We start from the raw sequence: 17,717 nt of genomic DNA on the forward strand, positions 1-17,717 counted from the left end.
GGGAGAATTGCTCTTCAACTCATGTCCTGCTTGAGAGTTTCCCAATGGAGGCACCTGGCTGGCCACTATGAGAACAGGATGCTGGACCAGATAGGCCCTCTTCGGCCTGATTCAGCAGGCTCTTACTCCATTCCTTAGGAGAAAATGCTTTTAATGCGTAGCTCCCAGGGATTGCTAAAAGGAAGCTGCTGCAGCGTGAAAACCCAACCTGCCAGGGGGAGGGGCAGAGCGGAGGAGACAGGTGAGCAGGGATTGGGTAGAGCAAGTGAGCTCCCTGCTGGCTATGTGAAAAGTGAGATGCTTCCACAGCTGGTCTTCTCCATCCCAGCCAAGAAATGAAACTTTGGAGCAGGGCTTAGGGATAACCTTGAGGGTTAGATTGGGGCCTGGAGGGCCACTTTTGACTCCTGAGCTATTTGTAGGCCCTGGGGACAGAGGCTCGAGACCTCATGGAGCACCAAGGAACATCCCGAGTGCCTGAGAAATTAAAACAGCTTTTAAAAATGGTGACTGTGTGTTTTGCTTCCCTGTCCCCCATCCCCTGCTTCCGTTGACTGCTGGCCGTGAGAGGGGACACCCCCCCCCCACCTGCCGTGCCCGATGCTTCTTTGGCCTGAAACAACTCTCCCGTTTTCAAATCCCGGCGGCTGAGAATTATCTGCACTCTTCCCTAAATCGTGTTCTTTATTATTACAGTGGTACCTCAGGTTACAGACGCTTCAGGTTACAGACTCCGCTAACCCAGAAATAGTGCTTCAGGTTAAGAACTTTGCTTCAGGATAAGAACAGAAATCGGGCTCTGGTGGCGCGGCAGCAGCAGGAGGCCCCATTAGCAAAAGTGGTGCTTCCGGTTAAGAACAGTTTCAGGTTAAGAACGGACCTCCAGAACGAATTAAGTACTTAACCTGAGGTACCACTGTATTATGTTTATACTCCACCTTTTCCTCCAAGGAGCTCATCAAGATGGCATACATGGTTCTCCCGTTCCTCATTTAATCCCCAGAACAACCCTGTGAGGGAGGTTTGGCTGAGAGGCAGTGAGCTGAGTGGCTGAGTGGAGGATTTGAACCCTAGTCTCCCAGGTCCTGGTCTGACACTCTTTAACCACAACACCACCACCACCACTGGCTCTTGGGGGGGGGATAGCTGTGTGTATGTTTTCAGGGGCGGGCAGTACCTGCTGGCTGGGGCTGATGGGAGTTGTAGTCTGAGGACATCTGGGGGGAGATAACAGGCTGCCCTAGCGCATGCCCCCACCCCGCCATCATATGTGTGCCAGATTTGAGGTGTGCCAGAAAGGAAGGACCCCAAGTACAGTGGTGCCCCGCAAGACGAATGCCTCACAAGACGTAAAACCCGCTAGACGAAAGGGTTTTCTGTTTTTCGATGCGCTTCGCAAGACGAATTTCCCTATGGGCTTGCTTCGCAAGACGAAAACTGTGGGACAAGAGCCCAGCATGGTGTGTTTGGGTGGGCAGGGGGAGTCCCAAAGCCTCGCAACACTTCTCCCCCACCCCCGAAATAACCCTTCTTCGGTATGTGAAGAGGTGGGGGAAAACTGCCTCCTAATATTTTAAAAGCGCTATAATTTATAGAGCATTTTTCACTCGATATGTCTGAAATTTGGAAGAGTGAGTTTTATAATGTGATGCCAGGGAGAATTACTGGAAGAACTACCTCTTGGCTTGGATTAAGCAGATCCGTCCTTTCGATAGGCTAATTGCTGCTCTCTTCTTGAACATTTGTAAGAAATAGCTTAGCGTAAAGATATTTTAAGGATGTGACTCTCTGCACATTTTCACTTTGGAGTCTACTGATGAACTCTGTGGACCTTGTTTCTAAGTAAACACAGATCCTATCAGTCTCTGTTGCCCCTCTTACCTACAGATTGTTACTGTTGTTAATTACTATGATTAATGTTAACATGTATGGCCCACTCTTCACTAGCAGGTCCCAGGGCAGGTTACAAGCGAAAATTCTGAATTAAAAACAGTTAAAACAGATGGCAATTGCAGGAGCAGGCTAGGCCCTGGAACACAAGGGCCCCTTCCCCCAATTTCAGCTATGCATTTTACAAAATGCAGAATAGTTAAAATGCACTTTTTCCTCTCTTGCATTAAAGTTCCCTAGGTGGGAAGAGAACCAAAAGCCGACTGAGTTCCTGGGCAGATTCAGGCTTCAGGACAGATTTTAAAAAAGAACTTACTCATGCAGCACATATCTGAGATAAAGGAGGCAGTGATGGCTGCCAACTTGGATGGCTTTAAAAGAAGATGAGACAGATTCATGGAGGAAAAGGCTATTGATGGCTACTAGCCAGGATGGCTCTGTTCTGGCTCCGGGAGGAGAGGGCTCTGGTGCTCAAGTCCTGCTTGCAGGTTTCCTCAAAGAAAACCACCCGTGCAGGTAATAGCTTATAAATCACTGCAGTAAGATTTGTTCCAATGACATTGTTTGCGATAAAAACCAATTGTTTGGGCATCAGTGGGGAGGCTTGGTCAGTGGCCGACAGAAAAAGGATGCATAACTGAAAAAGCAAACAATGTGAAATAGATAAATACCGGAAATCTCTATAATTTATTGGAGAAGCCAGTTTTGTACAGGGTGAGTCTTTTAAAAGAGGCCCTGTGGAACATGTGTACTCTGTATCCACAGGGCCTCTTTTGAAGGACTCTCCCTGTGAAAATGACAAGGAAAACTTTTATTCATTGAGAAGCAAGTTTTACAATGTGGAAAGCTCCTGAGGGATCAAATTTTGTTGGAACAAATCTTATTGCTGCAATTTATAAGCTGCTGCCTGCATGGGTTGTTTTCTCTTTCCCCCCAAACTGACACATGCAGTTCCTGAGTTTGATGGAGGTTTCCTAGAAGAGGCACCAGGTTGGCCACTCTGAGAAAAGAATGATGGACAAGAAAGGCCCTCGGCCTGATCCAGCAGGTTCTACGGTCGTCCAGGCGCAGTGGGAATAAACTAAGACACACGGGTGGAAAGGAGATTTACAAACATGTATTGTTTTTACAGTGCGGCCTGAGTTCCCAACAAAAGTGAGGCAGGGTTCGGGTGAAGTCAAGGGGCTGGATCTGTTCCGGGCAGCTTATGCCAGTGTGAGGTTGTGGGTCAGCGAGGAAGCAAATGGCCATTCTGCTCCCAAGCTGACGCACGGCCACTGCGGGTGGAGTGGGGGTTTGGAAGCCCCACTCACAGCTGTAGATGCTTCAGGTGCAGCTGGAAGATTTCCTCGGCCCTCTGAAGGTACTCTGCTGTCTTCTTCTTCACGGCCTCCCTGCGAGCTGCGTCCGGGTCCCCTGAAAGAAGGGAGGAGCAGGTCTTGGCTGATGGCTACTACCCTCCTGGCAACAAAAGGGTGGGAGGGCAGTGGCTTAGCAGTTAGAGCAATCTGCCTTGCATGCAGGAGGCCCAAAGCCCAACAAAGACGAGTAACAGGACAGATGAAATTAAGTACGTGGTTAAACCTCTGGAACTCATGCCTTTAGTAGGCAGTGATGGCTAGGGCTGGGCGACATCTGGTTTTCATCATCGCGATATATCACTGGCTAAGCATCGCAATATATCACGATGTCTGAAATAAGGTTGGAGCTATGTAGAGGCATTGGGTATTTTTACCGCATTGTGATATTTGCATCGCGTGCCCACACGTGATTCACGATAAATTGGCAGGTCAAAAATTATGAAACCATTCTCTTCCCCCCCCCCATTTTTGAGGTTTCTTCTTGCAATCAACCAGTATATAAATCTTTTGAAATAAATAAATAAAGGAGATTAAAGTGAGGGAGGCAGGATCCCCTCAGAGACCTTGAAAAGGCAAAGTTTACAGCCACGTTTACTTGGAAGCAAGCCTCAGCGAGTTGAAACGGGCTAACTTCCTAGAAGCCACATGGACTTGTGGCTCTGACTCTCAGAGACCAATTCCCAGGCCCTACACATGGGGAGGTGCCCAGGGGAGGGGAGCTGGAATATAGTTTGGGGACCAGGCATCGCCCGTTACCTTGCAGTCCCTGCAGCAAGAGGTCAACACCGCTGCGGTAGCCACAGAAAGCTGCCTTGTAGTCCTTGGCAGCTTCACTCTCCAAGGCCTGCCTGATGCGCTCTGTGGCCAACGGCAGGTAACTGCCTGGGTCCGATGCAGCAGCTCCTTCCTGGGCTACCTGGCCCGCTCCTGCGCTGGGGGCCGAAAGCGCTGGTCCATGTCCTGAGGCAGCGAGAGCGGCCAGCTCTTCCTCGTGGGAGAGGCTGGCTGCACCGGGGTCTGGACAGAACAAAGAAAAATGTTATTTATCTATTAACGTACAAAAATATTTGCACACCACTGCAGTTTTTTAAACAAAGAAAAAATTACAACAGCTTATGGCAATAAAAACAAAACCGTACAATGAAACTATTAAAAAGTTAAAAACAGACCTCATTGAACCATTGCAGAACGATGCACTTGTAATTGCCTACACAGATATGGCGGAATAGAAAAGTCTCCAGCAGGCATTTAAAAGTTGGCACAAAAGGCGCCTGCTGAATCTGTAGGGGCAGAGAGTTCCACAGGAGCAGGCCAACAACAGGTTCTTGTTGTTGTCAAATGAGCCTTGGCAGCTCTGGGAATGACCAGCGACATTCCTGCAGATGACCTCAGTAGTCAAAGTGAAATACCCTGGACCAAAGTTGTTTTGTAAATTAATAAAAGGGCCTTGAACCTGGCTCAGTTGTTTTAACAAGGCTGTCACATGTTCTTGGTCAGATGCTCCCATCAGCAGTCTAGTTGCTGCATTCTGCACCAGCTGGAGCATTTGAACTAGGCCCAAGGGCAGCCCCACACAAAGCACATTGCAGTAGTCCAGCTTCACAGACTACAGTGGTCAGGCTATCCCTGAGCAGGAACGGCCATAGCTAGCAAACCAAGGAGGAGGATTTGGCCCCTAAGATGTAACCAGTTGTACCCTGCAAGCCATATGCTTGCTCCATCCAGAATACTTTCCACTGCCAAGCATTGTGGCAACAGTACAGAAAAACTAAAAGTAAAATCCCAACAATGCAATTCAGCTTGCTGTTCATCTTCCTGGAACCGGTGAGTGTTCAGAGGTGGGGAGGGACCCTGCAACTTGGCTACCTATATCCTACATGGTCCAGGCCCCCCCCCCGGCGTTTGAGCCCACCTACCTTCCTTTGAGAAGGGATCAAACAGGGCTAACTCCTGGAGCGACAAGGGGCCGCGGGAGGGCGACCCCAGACCCTTCTCGCCTTCCTCCTCCTCTTCGTCGCCGCCAAAGGCAAAGAGAGCATCCAAGGCCTCGTCGTCACACTTCTCGGGCGAGGAGGGCCTCCCTGTGGAGGGGACACTGATCAGTGCAAGACATTGATAAACCCCAACCCAGAAAACGCCTAGAGCAGGGGTCAGCAAACGTTTTCAGCAGGGGGCCGGTCCCCTGTCCCTCAGACCTTGTGGGGGGCTGGATTATATATATATTTTTAAAAAGAACCAATTCCTATGCTCCACAAATAACCCAGAGATGCATTTTAAATAAAAGGACACATTCTACTCATGTAAAAACACACTGATTCCTGATTTAGAAGGTGATTGGGCCGGATCCAGGCCCCGGGCCTTAGTTTGCCTACCTATGGCCTAGAGTGACAAGGCTTTGCAATGGCCCAATCAGCACTCGGATTCAAATGGGCTACAGAGGTGGTCCTGGCCAGACTGGCGGAAGGAAAAGCGCACTCTGGACGTGCGCAGGGCCTTTAGGATCTTCCACAGGTGCACAGAGAAAGTGCGCCAGTCAGAGGTCAGATTGTTTCCCCTCCTATTCAGTTCCAAGAGGCACAAGCCCCCCCCCCCTGCGTCATTGTAACGACTCACCTTCATGAGTCCTTACAAGCTAAGCCTTAGCAGAGGCTTCCTTTGGCAGGTAAACACCATAAAAGGTACAGCCTGCAGCAGCTCACATCCAATCTGGAAACTGCTGAGATAATTCCCATATGGGCTGCATTACAGCAGTCCAGGCAGGAGGTCACTAGAGTGTGGAAAGCTGGGGCCAGGATGTCCTGATCTAGGACTGGCCACAAATCTGGCTCAGCTGGGTATTGTCAGGGAATGGGCTCAAGAGGGTGAGATGGAGCATTCCCCCCCCTCCTTTATGACGCTGCAGGAGAAGAGGGCTGTAGCATTGATTTATAGCAGGGGTTTGAGGAAAGTCACAGCTCAGATGAACAGAAGAGTTGGGAAGGGCTAGAAGAAGGGGGTGGGAATTGTGGCAGGGCAGCCAGGTGACGCGTTGTCATCGGAGGGTACTTCTGATTTCCCTTCTCCCAGAACTCGTCAGGGTTCGTTAAGAGTGCAGGAACAAAGGAATCAAAGACGTTTGACCACAAGTGGACACCGTAAAGGAAGATGCTGTTGCTAGGGAAGAGGGAGGAGGAGCCCAGTTTGGAGCAACACCATTGTTAAGGCTTGCTGCGTTCTTTTGTCTCTCACTACAGTGGTACCATGGGATGCGGGTGGCCTAGCACTTGCCGATCAGATGGTCGGCGGTTGGAATCCCCGCAACGGGGTGAGCTCCCGTTGCTTGGTCCCTGCTCCTCCCAACCTAGCAGTTCGAAAGCGCATCAAAGTGCAAGTAGATAAATAGGTACCGTGTTTCCGTGCGCTGCTCTGGTTCGCCAGAAGTGGCTTAGTCATGCTGGCCACATGACCCGGAAGCTGTACGCCGACTCCCTTGGCTAATAAAGCAAGATGAGCGCCGCAACTCCAGAGTCGGTCACGACTGGACCTAATGGTCAGGGGTCCCTTTATCCTTTTACAGTGGTACCTCGGGTTAAGTACTTAATTCGTTCTGGAGGTCCGTTCTTAATCTGAAACTGTTCTTAACCTGAAGCACCACTTTAGCTAATGGGGCCTCCTGCTGCTGCCATGCCGCTGGAGCACAATTTCTGTTCTCATCCTGAAGCAAATTTCTTAACCCGAGGTACCATTTCTGGATTAGCGGGGTCTGTAACCTGAAGCGTCTGTAACCCGAGGTACCACTGTATTATGATTGAATAAAATCATTAAAAAGGACTCTACCTTGTTCCTTCTGCTCTCGCTGCAACAGGGGGAGGAATAGCTTTTCCGAAGCCTTGACAGGTATAGGCGCTCCTGGTTGCAAAAGCCACTTGGGAGTCCAGGGACAATTTGGAATCTAGGAGTATCCCCCGGGTGACCAACCTGGCCCTTCAGGGGGAGTACAACCCCTCCCAGGAAATACTCCTAATTCCTGGACACCGGAACAGCCCAGCCATGACGTTTCTATACTTACAGGTTTCAGCCTCGGTTTATTGGTCCCCATCACTGCCAGAAGACACCTGCCCAGCCTCTCCTCCTTCTGATGGTATGGAGAGATACAGGTGTTTGCCACCAGCATACCTGCTCCCAATCCCCAGGTGACAGCTCCCAAGGGTTTCATACAGGTGTTAAATAGTGTGGGAGACAGGCCATGGAGCTGGGTCACACTCTCCTACTTTCTGGCAGTGGCCCTGTAGGTAGGGACAGAACCTCTATGCAAGGCAGCGCCCTCCATCTCCCACCTGCCCAGGTCACTCCAGAAGGACACCAGTGTAAACCAGTGTGGTGTAGTGGTTAAGAGCGGTAGATTCGTAATCTGGGGAATCGGGTTCGCGTCTCCGCTCCTCCACATGCAGCTGCTGGGTGACCTTGGGCCAGTCACACTTCTCTGAAGTCTCTCAGCCTCACTCACCTCACAGAGTGTTTGTTGTGGGGGAGGAAGGGAAAGGAGAATGTTAGCTGCTTTGAGACTCCTTCGGGTAGTGATAAAGCGGGATATCAAATCCAAACCAGTGGTGTCAAAAGCCACTGAGAGGTCAAGGAGGACCACCAGGGCCACACGTCCCCTGCCTTCCTTACGTTAAAAATCTTATTCAAATCTCCACCCACTTTTGCCACCGTTGAAATGTGGCCCCTGGAAGGTTGTGGCTCTCAGGCTGTTAATAGGTTCAGCTGTTTTAAATCCACCAGCACCCCATCATTGCAAGGGCTCCCACTGCTCCCTCTACGGGTGAGGAGAGGGAGAAGGAACAGGAAAAGAAGAAGAAATGTCTCCTAGTTGTCCTACCCATCTCTTCTCTCCAAAAATACCCTTATCATGGTCTCTGTTCAAGTAAGGAAAAAAATTTAATACCGCGCCTGAGCATGTGCAGAGTGCCTTTCTCTCCATGAGGAAAACAAAACGCAAACCAGATCCACAACCTGTCTCGTTTTATGCCCGAAGCTCTAGAAGGCTGTACCTTCCTCCTCCGTTTGGGGCTGCAGGGCACCACACTCCTCGCTCGCTGCCTCCGGAGCAACATCAGGGTTCTGCTGCTCCAAATCCAGGCCCCCCTGTTTGGAGTCCAGGAGCACTTGCTCATCCACAGATCCCAGAGCATCCTCCGCTGGCTCCACTCCTTCCGAGGATGGCGGCACTGGGATCAGAGGGGGAGGCAGAGAGGGCAGGTCGCGGGTCTCCAGAGGTCTCCTCCCCTCCCCACTCTGCAAGACAGAAGCAGCAGAGAGTGGGTCCAAATGTCAGCCGGGCAGGGGAGACGAGGGTTCCTTTATTTGAGGACTGGGGCAAAACTTCAGGCAAGGACCCAGTGCCACTTTTGCAACCAAGGAGGGACCCAGGGACACAACTCCAAAGATGGCCTTAGCATTTTTGGAGTGGTAGTGGCAGTGGGCAGGGAGACCACTTGGAAATTGCTGTGGGGGGGGTGGGGGGGTTTCTTGGTGGGCCCATTAACTATGTGTTTCCTTATTCACACAGCACAGAGTTAAACTACGGAACTCCCTCCCACAGGAGGCAGGGATGGCCACCAACCTGAAGCACCTTTGGAGAAAAAGGTGGGATATAAATAAATAGATGCAATAAATAAATAAAACCTGCCCGGCCAAAAATACCCGAAAGAACTCCTTCAGCTGAGGGCTGTTGTTCAAGGCTGGGATGTCCACAGTGAAGCGTAGCATGACCTCAGCCGCTTTCCGCCGCTCCTCAATCACCTCAGGCTCAAATCGGCCTGCAAAGAAGAGGAACAGATTCAAATCATGTGTGTTAGGGGATCAGAACACACACACACACACACACCCCGCTCTGCTCTTGTGTACTAGCGACAACGACCCTGAAGCAATGCACAAGAGGCCTCTGTTTTTCTGGCCTAGAAAAATTTACCAGAACCCAAAACTTTCAGCTGCAGACCCTCAAAAATAGAATCTGGTGGGGCTGAACGATGGGAGATTTGGGGCAGACAAATTTAGGCACACCTTCACGTAGTTTAGCTGTGGAATTTGCTACCACAAGATATTGTGATTCCCCTCCCCCCCAATTTAAATGCTTTTAAAAAGCAGATTGCTGGGAATCATAAGTTCAGGTCCTAGACTGGGGCAACCCTGTCAGAAGGGTAAAGTACAAGTAATTTATTCTTATCCTCATCATTATTATATTAGCCTCTGGAGCAGCAGGAAGAAAGCTTCCATGTTACAGCCGTTTAGCCACCTTCAAATATCTGAAGGGCTGGCACATGGAAGATGGAGCAAGCTTGTTTTCTGCTTCTCCAGAGCGGAGGACCTGAACCAATGGATTAAAATGGCAAGAAAAAAGGAGACCCCGGCTAAATTAAACATTAGGAAGAACTTTCCAAGGGTAGGAACTGTTTTGACAGTGGAACGGACGGTGGTAAGTTCTCCTTCAATGGAGGTTTTTAAAGCGAGGCCGGGCAGCCATTTGTCAGAGATTCTTTAGCTGGGATTCCTGCATTGCAGAGAGTTGGACAAGATGACAATGGGGGGCGGGTTCCTTTCCAATTCCATGTTTCCAATTCCATGTTTTGCACGACTCCTGCTCAGGGGCTTCCCAGAAGGGGCGTCTGGCTGGCCCCTGTGGGGATGGGATGTCCCCCCCCTTTGGCTCGACCCAGCAGCTGCCCATCTCCCACCCAGCCGGAGACCCTCACCAAAAACATGAGCCTTTGGGAAGGGGGGAAAATCCTCCAGTCGACGGAAGAGGTTGCGATGTGTGTACGCCAGGTCCCCGTGCAGTTTCTTGAAGTCACTGTACCGTTTCCAGACCACGATCTGTAGGAAGGAAGAGGCATGAGGACTGTGCTTGGAGTGCCCTTTCTCCTGTGGAAGATCTATACGAAGCTGCCTCAGAGTCAGACCAATGGCCCACCTACTGCAGCCAAATACTGCCTACGTCAGTAGTTCCCAGACATTATGGTCTCACAAACTCCTCCCTGGTGCTCGCTACCCTACCCATCAGAAAGCACTGCTCAGAATAGCACTTTACTTGACCCACTGAGGACAAAATCCCAAATGGCAACTATTAATTCACATTTGTTCGAAATCCAATTAAACACCACTTTTGTTTAATTAACTCAACAGAACTGAAGAACCCCTGACCTAGTCATGCCAGATTTTAAAAGTCTGGGAGATATGTGCACCACCAGCACTCTGGCCTTCTAGCATCACCCTAGCATTGCCCCCAGGTACCACCTGCTTTGTGAAACTTTGTGTTGAGCTCCTTGGAGGCATGACAGGGTAGAAACAAAATGGGTAACATTTCTGAAGCGGCTGACAAGGCCCACACTCCCACCCCGCCTGGGTCACCCAGCAAGGACCTACCTCCTTGACATCTTCTGGGTTCGCCTTTGAGACAAACTGGAAAGGGGACAAAAAGTGAGATTTTGAGCATGAGCAAGGGATTTGCAGCCAGCAAGGGGTACGTGTGTGTGTGTGTTGGAGGGGGCACATTCTTTTCCTCCTGCACCAAGGAAGGTGGGGTTTCCTTGTGGCATCCTCCTTGGGGTGGAGTGTGCACTGCGATCTCTAGGCTCTCCAGAAAACTGGCGGAAAATATTTTTAAAAGATAAACCAACCAGGCATATAGGGAAGAAAAAGCTTCGCTGAAGATCTGTTTCACACACCTATTGGGAGTTCTTTGAGAGGGACAACAAGCATCTCGATTTATCTGTATTTGACATAGTGTATTTGGGACTCTCGAAAAGCTTCTTATAAGGTACCTCACCCAAGACTCCTGAGTAAGCTTTGCAGTCAAGGAATAAGAGGCTCGAATCCTGCTTGCAGGTTTCTCTCTGGGGCAACTGGTTGGCCACTGTGAGAATAGGATGCTGGCCAAACGGGCCTGCCATGGTCTAAACCAGAAAGCTCTTCTCATGTTCTCCCAACAGATTCCCCCTATTCCCTGTTTTAAGGGTCTCCAGTATCCAAAGATCTCTGCCATTCCTGAGACACAGCTGAACCCCCAAGGGCGGAGCAGAGAGCAGGGTGTGGGCACAAATGCCAGAGCTGAGGCCCACTCTGAGCCAGAAGGTGGTCCTTATTATTTCCAGGTTAAGGAGAGAGGATGGGAGCTGTTCTCCTACTGGATGTACTCAAGAGTTCAATGAAACTTACAGGGATGCATGCAGGATTGCAGCCATGTAGCCTACAATAGTGGTACCTTATACCAAGTCAGACCAACTCAGTACTGACTGGCAGCAGCAGCAGCTCTTTGAGATTTCAGGCCAGCAGGAAGGGCTCTCTCTCCCAGACCTACCTGGAGGTGCCCCTGCAGATCTAACCTGGGATGCTCTGCTTGCAAGGCGGCCACTTTTTTTACCGCGCTACGGCCCTTCCTGTGTGTCTACTCAGACGTAAGCCCCACTGAGCTCATTTGCGTTTACTTCCAGGTAAAAGCAAGAGGGGAGAACCAGAAGCCCTCTGCAAGGAGAGCAAGCCCACCCTAAGCTGGAAGCCACTGCCCCTTTGCCCGAGCCTGCTCTGAGCTTGCACTCCGCACATGCACAGAGGCTCGACGTCCAGCGAACAGGTGCAGCGGATTCAAATCCCTCCAGGTGAACATCTAGGCGGCTCCCCAGGTGCGGAGTCTCCCCCTCCCTGCAGCAGCCCCTTCCTCACCTTGGCAGTCACTTTGTACTCGGTGTAGCCCTTGGGGTGGCTGCGGTGCTCGGTCACCGTGTAGTGCCGCTGGTACTCCTCCTTCACCCGGCGGGACATCCTGCCGCCCCTCCGGGCGCTGCGGCCCCTTTAAATCCAGGACCGCCGGGCTGGGCGGCTCCTGCCCTCCTTTCCTTCTGGCGCCCGGACTCCTCCCAGTAGTGCGCATGCGCGGCCTGTTGGCCGCTCCCATTGCCTAATACTCCAGGGACGAGGGAGCGTCTTCCAAGTGCAAGCCCGGAGAGCACGCGCCAGGGCTCCTCTGCAAAGTGCCCGACGCGCATTGCGTCCTGCTGCAAGACTAAGGGAGCAGAATAGGGTGGGGCTCACTGGGCCTGCAGAGTTTATGCTGGACACGTTTTGCACAGTAAGCCTAAAGTGGGCAGTCAATCCGGCGTGAAGGAAGCTCCATATGTCTTTCTAAGGTGACCACTTTTGCAGGAGGCTGGGGTGCCTGAGGTTTAAGGAGGACCAGCTTAAGTTGCTTCTTTAATGAGAAATAGAGGAGTGGGGATTTTTTTTCCTGCAAAAAAATTGAATGTTAAAATACTTTTTCTTCCTCTTAGACAAATAGTATCGTCAATGAAATATGGGCTAGCAGAGGTGTGTGTGTCCCATCCCCCACCCCGGCTCCCCTATTCTTTTCTTTGCATTTTTGGTTATTCCCCTAGATTTTCAGACCATCCCTCCCTCTCTTCTCACATTCACCTCCCTTGTTCCTGCCCTGTCATTTACTCTCTTATTTTTATTTACTTGCTATTTAACAAAATGTCATATACCACTCGTAATAAACCTCTCTAAACGGTATACAATAAATATTAAAATTATCAATAATAGTAGTCTAATACACTTAAAAATAATCAAAAGCATGTCAGCATCTAGATATCTGGATGGGCCCCTAAAATAGGCAGTAGGGGGTGGGCACAAGTTGGGAGAACCTGAGATAGGCTTGCCTAAAGTTTTCAGCCTGCACCCAAAAAGAGGACAGTGAAGACGCTTGCTTGCCTGATGTCCGTAGGCAGGAAAATGTAAGCTGTTGCACTAAGTCTCATAGTTTGCAATCATTTTTGTTGTTGCTGTTGTTAGAAAATGTTCCAGGGTGCAGCAGGAGTTTCAGGTTGAGGGGGAAAACTCACAACAGTCTTTGGCAACCATAGAGTGAAAAGGCAGCTTACTGCTACTGGTACCAATCTACTCTTGCTCTGCCTGACATCTTTGTGAGGAATGCCCTTTGCCTTTTGTGGAGGTAAAATTATGCATTTGTTTTTTAGTATTTGGGGGGAAATATTTAAGGTTCCTCACAGGGTTGTTGCACAGGTTAAATGAGTTTGGGGAGAACCATGCATTTGCCACCTTGAGCTTCTTGGATAATAAATTAATAATACTGAACGTCTGGAGGGCACCACACTGGCGTCCCGTGAGAAGACAACCTTGGCAGTTAGATTTCCTCCAGAACAAGCCCAAGAAGATCTCCTTGCCCACACAAGGCAGAGGAATCCCCAGCCATCCATGCTGGGTCGAAGACAACCAACCAGGCTGCTCCAGGGCCTAGGAACCCATCCAATGTGCCAGTCCTGAGAGCCACAACAACAGCTTTATTAGCATGTTCTTAATATGACACGATCCCGTACAGAGAACTGGGGTGTTGGGGAGACCCCGAACATACACCTTCATTGTCCTTCCGCAGGCGGGGCCTGGCTCATGGCCTAGGACAGAAACAAGAGGGGCGCCCCACTCTTGCCCAACATAGCTGAGCAGCTTTCTCGATGAGGGCCGCGCCCAGGAAAGGCCCTTAAAATGCCCAGCAGGGGAAAACAGTTCCAAGTTATGAAGCCACGCAAAGCAGGTGAGCTGGAGGTGTTTGCGCCTGTTTCCCCCTTCCTCCTCTCAGTCCGCGGTGAATATCCGGCTGGATATATCGTCCAGCAGCCAATCGATACCCACAAGCAGGTTCTCCCCAGTGTAGGCGCTGCAGCCTTGAATGCACCAGTGGTGGCTGTGAATGCTGTCGAGGTCGAGAGCCTGGAAAGAGGCAGAAAGATGGGGGGGGTGAGGGCCACACACCTGGCGAGCTCAAAGGGAAAGCCTGCAAGTGGGCTGGGTGGTGGGTAGCACCCAGAAAGGCTACAGGCCGGGCAGGACAGCCTTCGTAAAGCAGGCTCCTTCCAGATGTTTGGGACTACAACTCCCATCAGCCCTGCGCTGGCTAGGGCTGATGTGCTTCCTGACTTCTCCAAAAAATACAGTCATCCATAATTTTAAGCATTCTTGACTCATCATGGCATCTTTTACCCTCTTATTTTAAAAGGCACAATTTGTGTGGGTGAAAATTGTGTTGCGTCCGTGCTGTGGTCGTCTAGACCAGGCATCCCCAACCTGCGGCCCTCCAGATGTTTTGGCCTACAACTCCCATGATCCCTAGCTAACAGGACCAGTGGTCAGGGATCATGGGAATTGTAGTCCAAAACATCTGGAAGGCCGAAGGTTGGGGATGCTTGGTTTAGATAATGCTATGCCACATCCGATGTATATAGTCTGCTGGGCAAATAAACAGAGCTGAAATTAACTTCCTTCCTCAAAGCCATATGAGACACCCTCCCGTCCTTGGTTTCCCCAGTTCCCAAAGCTGCCCCATCTGCTCTCGCCAGGCCTGCTAGTGATCCTCACCTCCTGGATGGCGCTGGAGCTCAGAGCCCCAGGCAGGTCCTGTTTGTTGGCAAAGATGAGCAAGGTGGCCCCCGCCAGGCGCTGTTGAGACAGAAACAAAGACGTGACCTAGGAAGGAGGGAGGCTTATCCCAAGTCGTCCAATTGGTCCACCAAGCTCAGTCTGGTCCACACTGGCTGGCAGAGGCTCTCCAGGGTCCTTCTTGGAGATGCCAGTGGGAAACAAACCCGGGGCCGTCTGCGTACAAGGCAAGTGCTCTGCCACTGACCTATGACCCTAAAAACAAACTAAGATTCTAGTCCTTGTGGTACCGGGATCTTCTGCAAGCAGAGTGTGCATTGCCTACCATGGGCTATGGTCCTCGTGATTCTGAATAAAGGGATGATTTAAAGAGGGACACAGGAAGGGGCCTTACTCTAGGTCAGGCCAGTGGGCCAGCTAGCCACTATGCCAGCCATTTTCAACTACAACTCCCAGTGCTGACTGGGGCTGATGGGAGGGCTTGGGGAAGATTGGCCCACCATGACAGGAAGCGGACACTGCTTTTTCCTGGGGGGATGCAGGGGTACGCATACAGTGGTACCTCAGGTTACATACGCTTCAGGTTACATACACTTCAGGTTACAGACTCCGCTAACCCAGAAAGTGCTTCAGGTTAAGAACTTTGCTTCAGGATGAGAACAGAAATCGTGCTCCGGCGGCGTGGCAGCAGCAGGAGGCCCCATTAGCTAAAGTGGTGCTTCAGGTTAAGAACAGTTTCAGGTTAAGAACGGACCTCCGGAACGAATTAAGTCCTTAACCTGATGTACCACTGTACTCCTACACATTTTGTGAATCTAAGTTTGGCCTCATTGAGGGGCAGTATTTCAATATGAGTAGGAAAATGAGAGTACCCCTAAACATTTTTTAAGGGAAAAAAAGCACTGGAAGTGGGTCTCCAGAGTTTTACTGTTATTATTTTATTAACCACCTTTCATTAGGGCTGGGCGAAATACCGTCCAAAACAGGTTTGAAGTCCATATCGTCATATCGGGTTTCATAATTTTTGACCTGGCAATATATCACGAATCGTGATACACATGTGTGTTCTGCAAAAAACACAATGTGGGGAAAACCATGAAGCCAGCCAATGCTTCTCCATAGCTCCATCCTTATTTCAGGCATTGTGATATACTGGTAGTATCGTGATGTTTAGCTAGTGATATATTGCGATGTTGAAAACCAGGTATCGCCCAGCCCTACCCTTCACCTTAAGCTTCCTGAGCAGGTCGCAACATTAAAACGCAACCTTAAATACAATTTAAAGAAGATTGGAAATGTAAGAAAAAGGTATATCCTAAAAATATACACCTCAGGTGTCAAAGGCCAGAGTAAAGAAATGTGTCTTCGGCATTCTCCAAAGCTGTATAATGAAGGTGGCAGGCACACCTCTGGGGGAAGGGAGTTCCACAGCTTAGGGGCCACCACAAAGAAGGCTGCCACCCCCAACTGAGGCTCTGGGGATTGAGGAGCTACCAATGGGACCCCAATCTGCTATCGGCACCCGAGAGGGTCTGTGGGGAAGGAAGCAACTTTCAGATATTTGGGGCCTAATAACAACTTGGGCACCTTGAATCGGACCCGGTAACGAACAGGCATTTTAAGCAGGTGTATCCACCTGGAGACTGAAGCGGAGAGCTCTTGCAAAGCAAGCAAGTGTCCTACCACCCAGCATCAAAGCCCCCTGCCCGGTTAACCCTTTCAGTGCCAAGGCCAGGCAGAGTGCAAGGTCCACTCTGTCCTCTGCTGCAGAGCAGGTAGACGCTCCCAGCCCCCCTGGGGTCCTACCTCCTCCACCAGAAGGCTCTGGAGTTCCCTCTTGCAGTCATCTAGGCGCTGGCGGTCAGCGCTGTCCACCACCCAGATGAGGCCATCGGTGCTCTCAAAGTAGTTCCGCCAGTAGGAGCGCAGGGATTTCTGCCCCCCAACGTCCCAGATGTTCAGCTTGAACCTGCAAAGAGGAGACCCACAGGCAGGTGACAAAGGGGTGGAGGAAATGGGGGGGGCGGGTCTAGGCCAGAAATGAAGGAGGAAGGGAGGGAGGAATGCAGAGAGGAGCCCCTTCCTCCTGTCACAGCAGCCCCCTGGCAGCTATGGGGAAAGGGGACGGGATGGAGCCCCTCACCCGCGGTGCTCCAAGGTCTTGATGTTGAAGCCCAGCGTGGGAGAGATGGTGTCGATCTCATCCCCATTGAACTTCTTCAGGATCGTAGTCTTTCCGGCATTGTCCAGGCCCCTGACATAGGGAGGTGAGTTAAAGGGACACAATTGCAAGAGAGGAGGAGGAGGAGGCCTGCTGCACTCACTCCCTCAATTTCCTGCAGGTTTCTTCAGGGAACCTCAAAGCAAGGGGAAAGCCTGCTACTCAGTGGCAGAGAGAGTGTGCTTTGCATGCAAAACATCCCAGGTTTAGTCCTTGCTGGCACCTCCAGGTAGGGCCTGGAACTCTAGAGAGCCGCTGCTGCCAGCCAGTGTAGGCAATACTGAGATAGATGTGCCAATGGTCTGACTGGGTATAAGGCAGCTTGCAGTCTGCTAGGAAACTGCTAGCTCTCGCCATATACCCTGCGGGATGCGTGGACGCGCGGGTTCGGCTTGCACGGGTTGCTCTGAGAGGCAAAGGCACTCTGCACACGCACAGAGGCGCCCTTTGCCACTTAGGTTCAGAAGACCCTGAGGATGCAGCTTAGAAATGCTGCCCGGTCCCCAGCCCTGGCCCTGCTCCACGCCTCGGAGCAAAAGGAGGTGGAGGAGGAATGCGAAGCCCCGCGGGGACCCTCGCCCGGCCCCGCCACCCCTTCCCCTCTCCCTTCGCCCCTCTGCCCCGCGCGGAAGGATACAGCATCAGCAGCCGCAGCTCCCGCTCCTTCTGCTTCATCTTCTTCAGGATGCTGAGCAGCCCCATCTCCCTCTCGCGCCGGCGGAAGGAGCCGCCCCGCCCACGCAGGAATGCCGGGGGCTTTTGGGACCAAAGAGGTACAAACAGAAAAGAGGCTTTTGTGCAATTCGGGCTTCCGACCG

At 51.1% G+C, this 17,717-nt stretch overlaps 2 protein-coding genes and 1 long non-coding RNA gene across 3 annotated transcripts in view; all 3 read right to left on the reverse strand.

The window, feature by feature from the left end:
• LOC309359471 overlaps nt 1–17,717 on the reverse strand; it is a 155,847-nt gene that overhangs the window by 84,922 nt on the left and 53,208 nt on the right. The gene's annotated exons all lie outside the window — the stretch shown is intronic.
• SNX15 (sorting nexin 15) lies at nt 2,986–12,159 on the reverse strand. The gene is made up of 8 exons (XM_081893077.1): nt 11,952–12,159; nt 10,656–10,691; nt 9,986–10,106; nt 8,937–9,052; nt 8,285–8,528; nt 5,168–5,332; nt 4,008–4,268; nt 2,986–3,306 (listed from the first exon to the last, which is right to left on the reverse strand). Exons 1-8 carry the CDS (start codon nt 12,048–12,050, stop codon nt 3,200–3,202), a joined length of 1,149 nt encoding a protein of 382 aa, XP_081749203.1. The 5' UTR covers nt 12,051–12,159; the 3' UTR covers nt 2,986–3,199.
• ARL2 (ARF like GTPase 2) lies at nt 13,566–17,696 on the reverse strand. The gene is made up of 5 exons (XM_081892180.1): nt 17,537–17,696; nt 16,822–16,932; nt 16,485–16,647; nt 14,658–14,738; nt 13,566–14,012 (listed from the first exon to the last, which is right to left on the reverse strand). The coding sequence occupies exons 1-5, from the start codon at nt 17,599–17,601 to the stop codon at nt 13,878–13,880; spliced, it is 555 nt and encodes a 184-aa protein (XP_081748306.1). The 5' UTR covers nt 17,602–17,696; the 3' UTR covers nt 13,566–13,877.

The sequence above is a fragment of the Podarcis melisellensis genome (assembly GCF_964234715.1).
Source record: "Podarcis melisellensis genome assembly, chromosome: 16".
In the NCBI taxonomy this organism is placed as follows: domain Eukaryota; kingdom Metazoa; phylum Chordata; class Lepidosauria; order Squamata; family Lacertidae; genus Podarcis; species Podarcis melisellensis.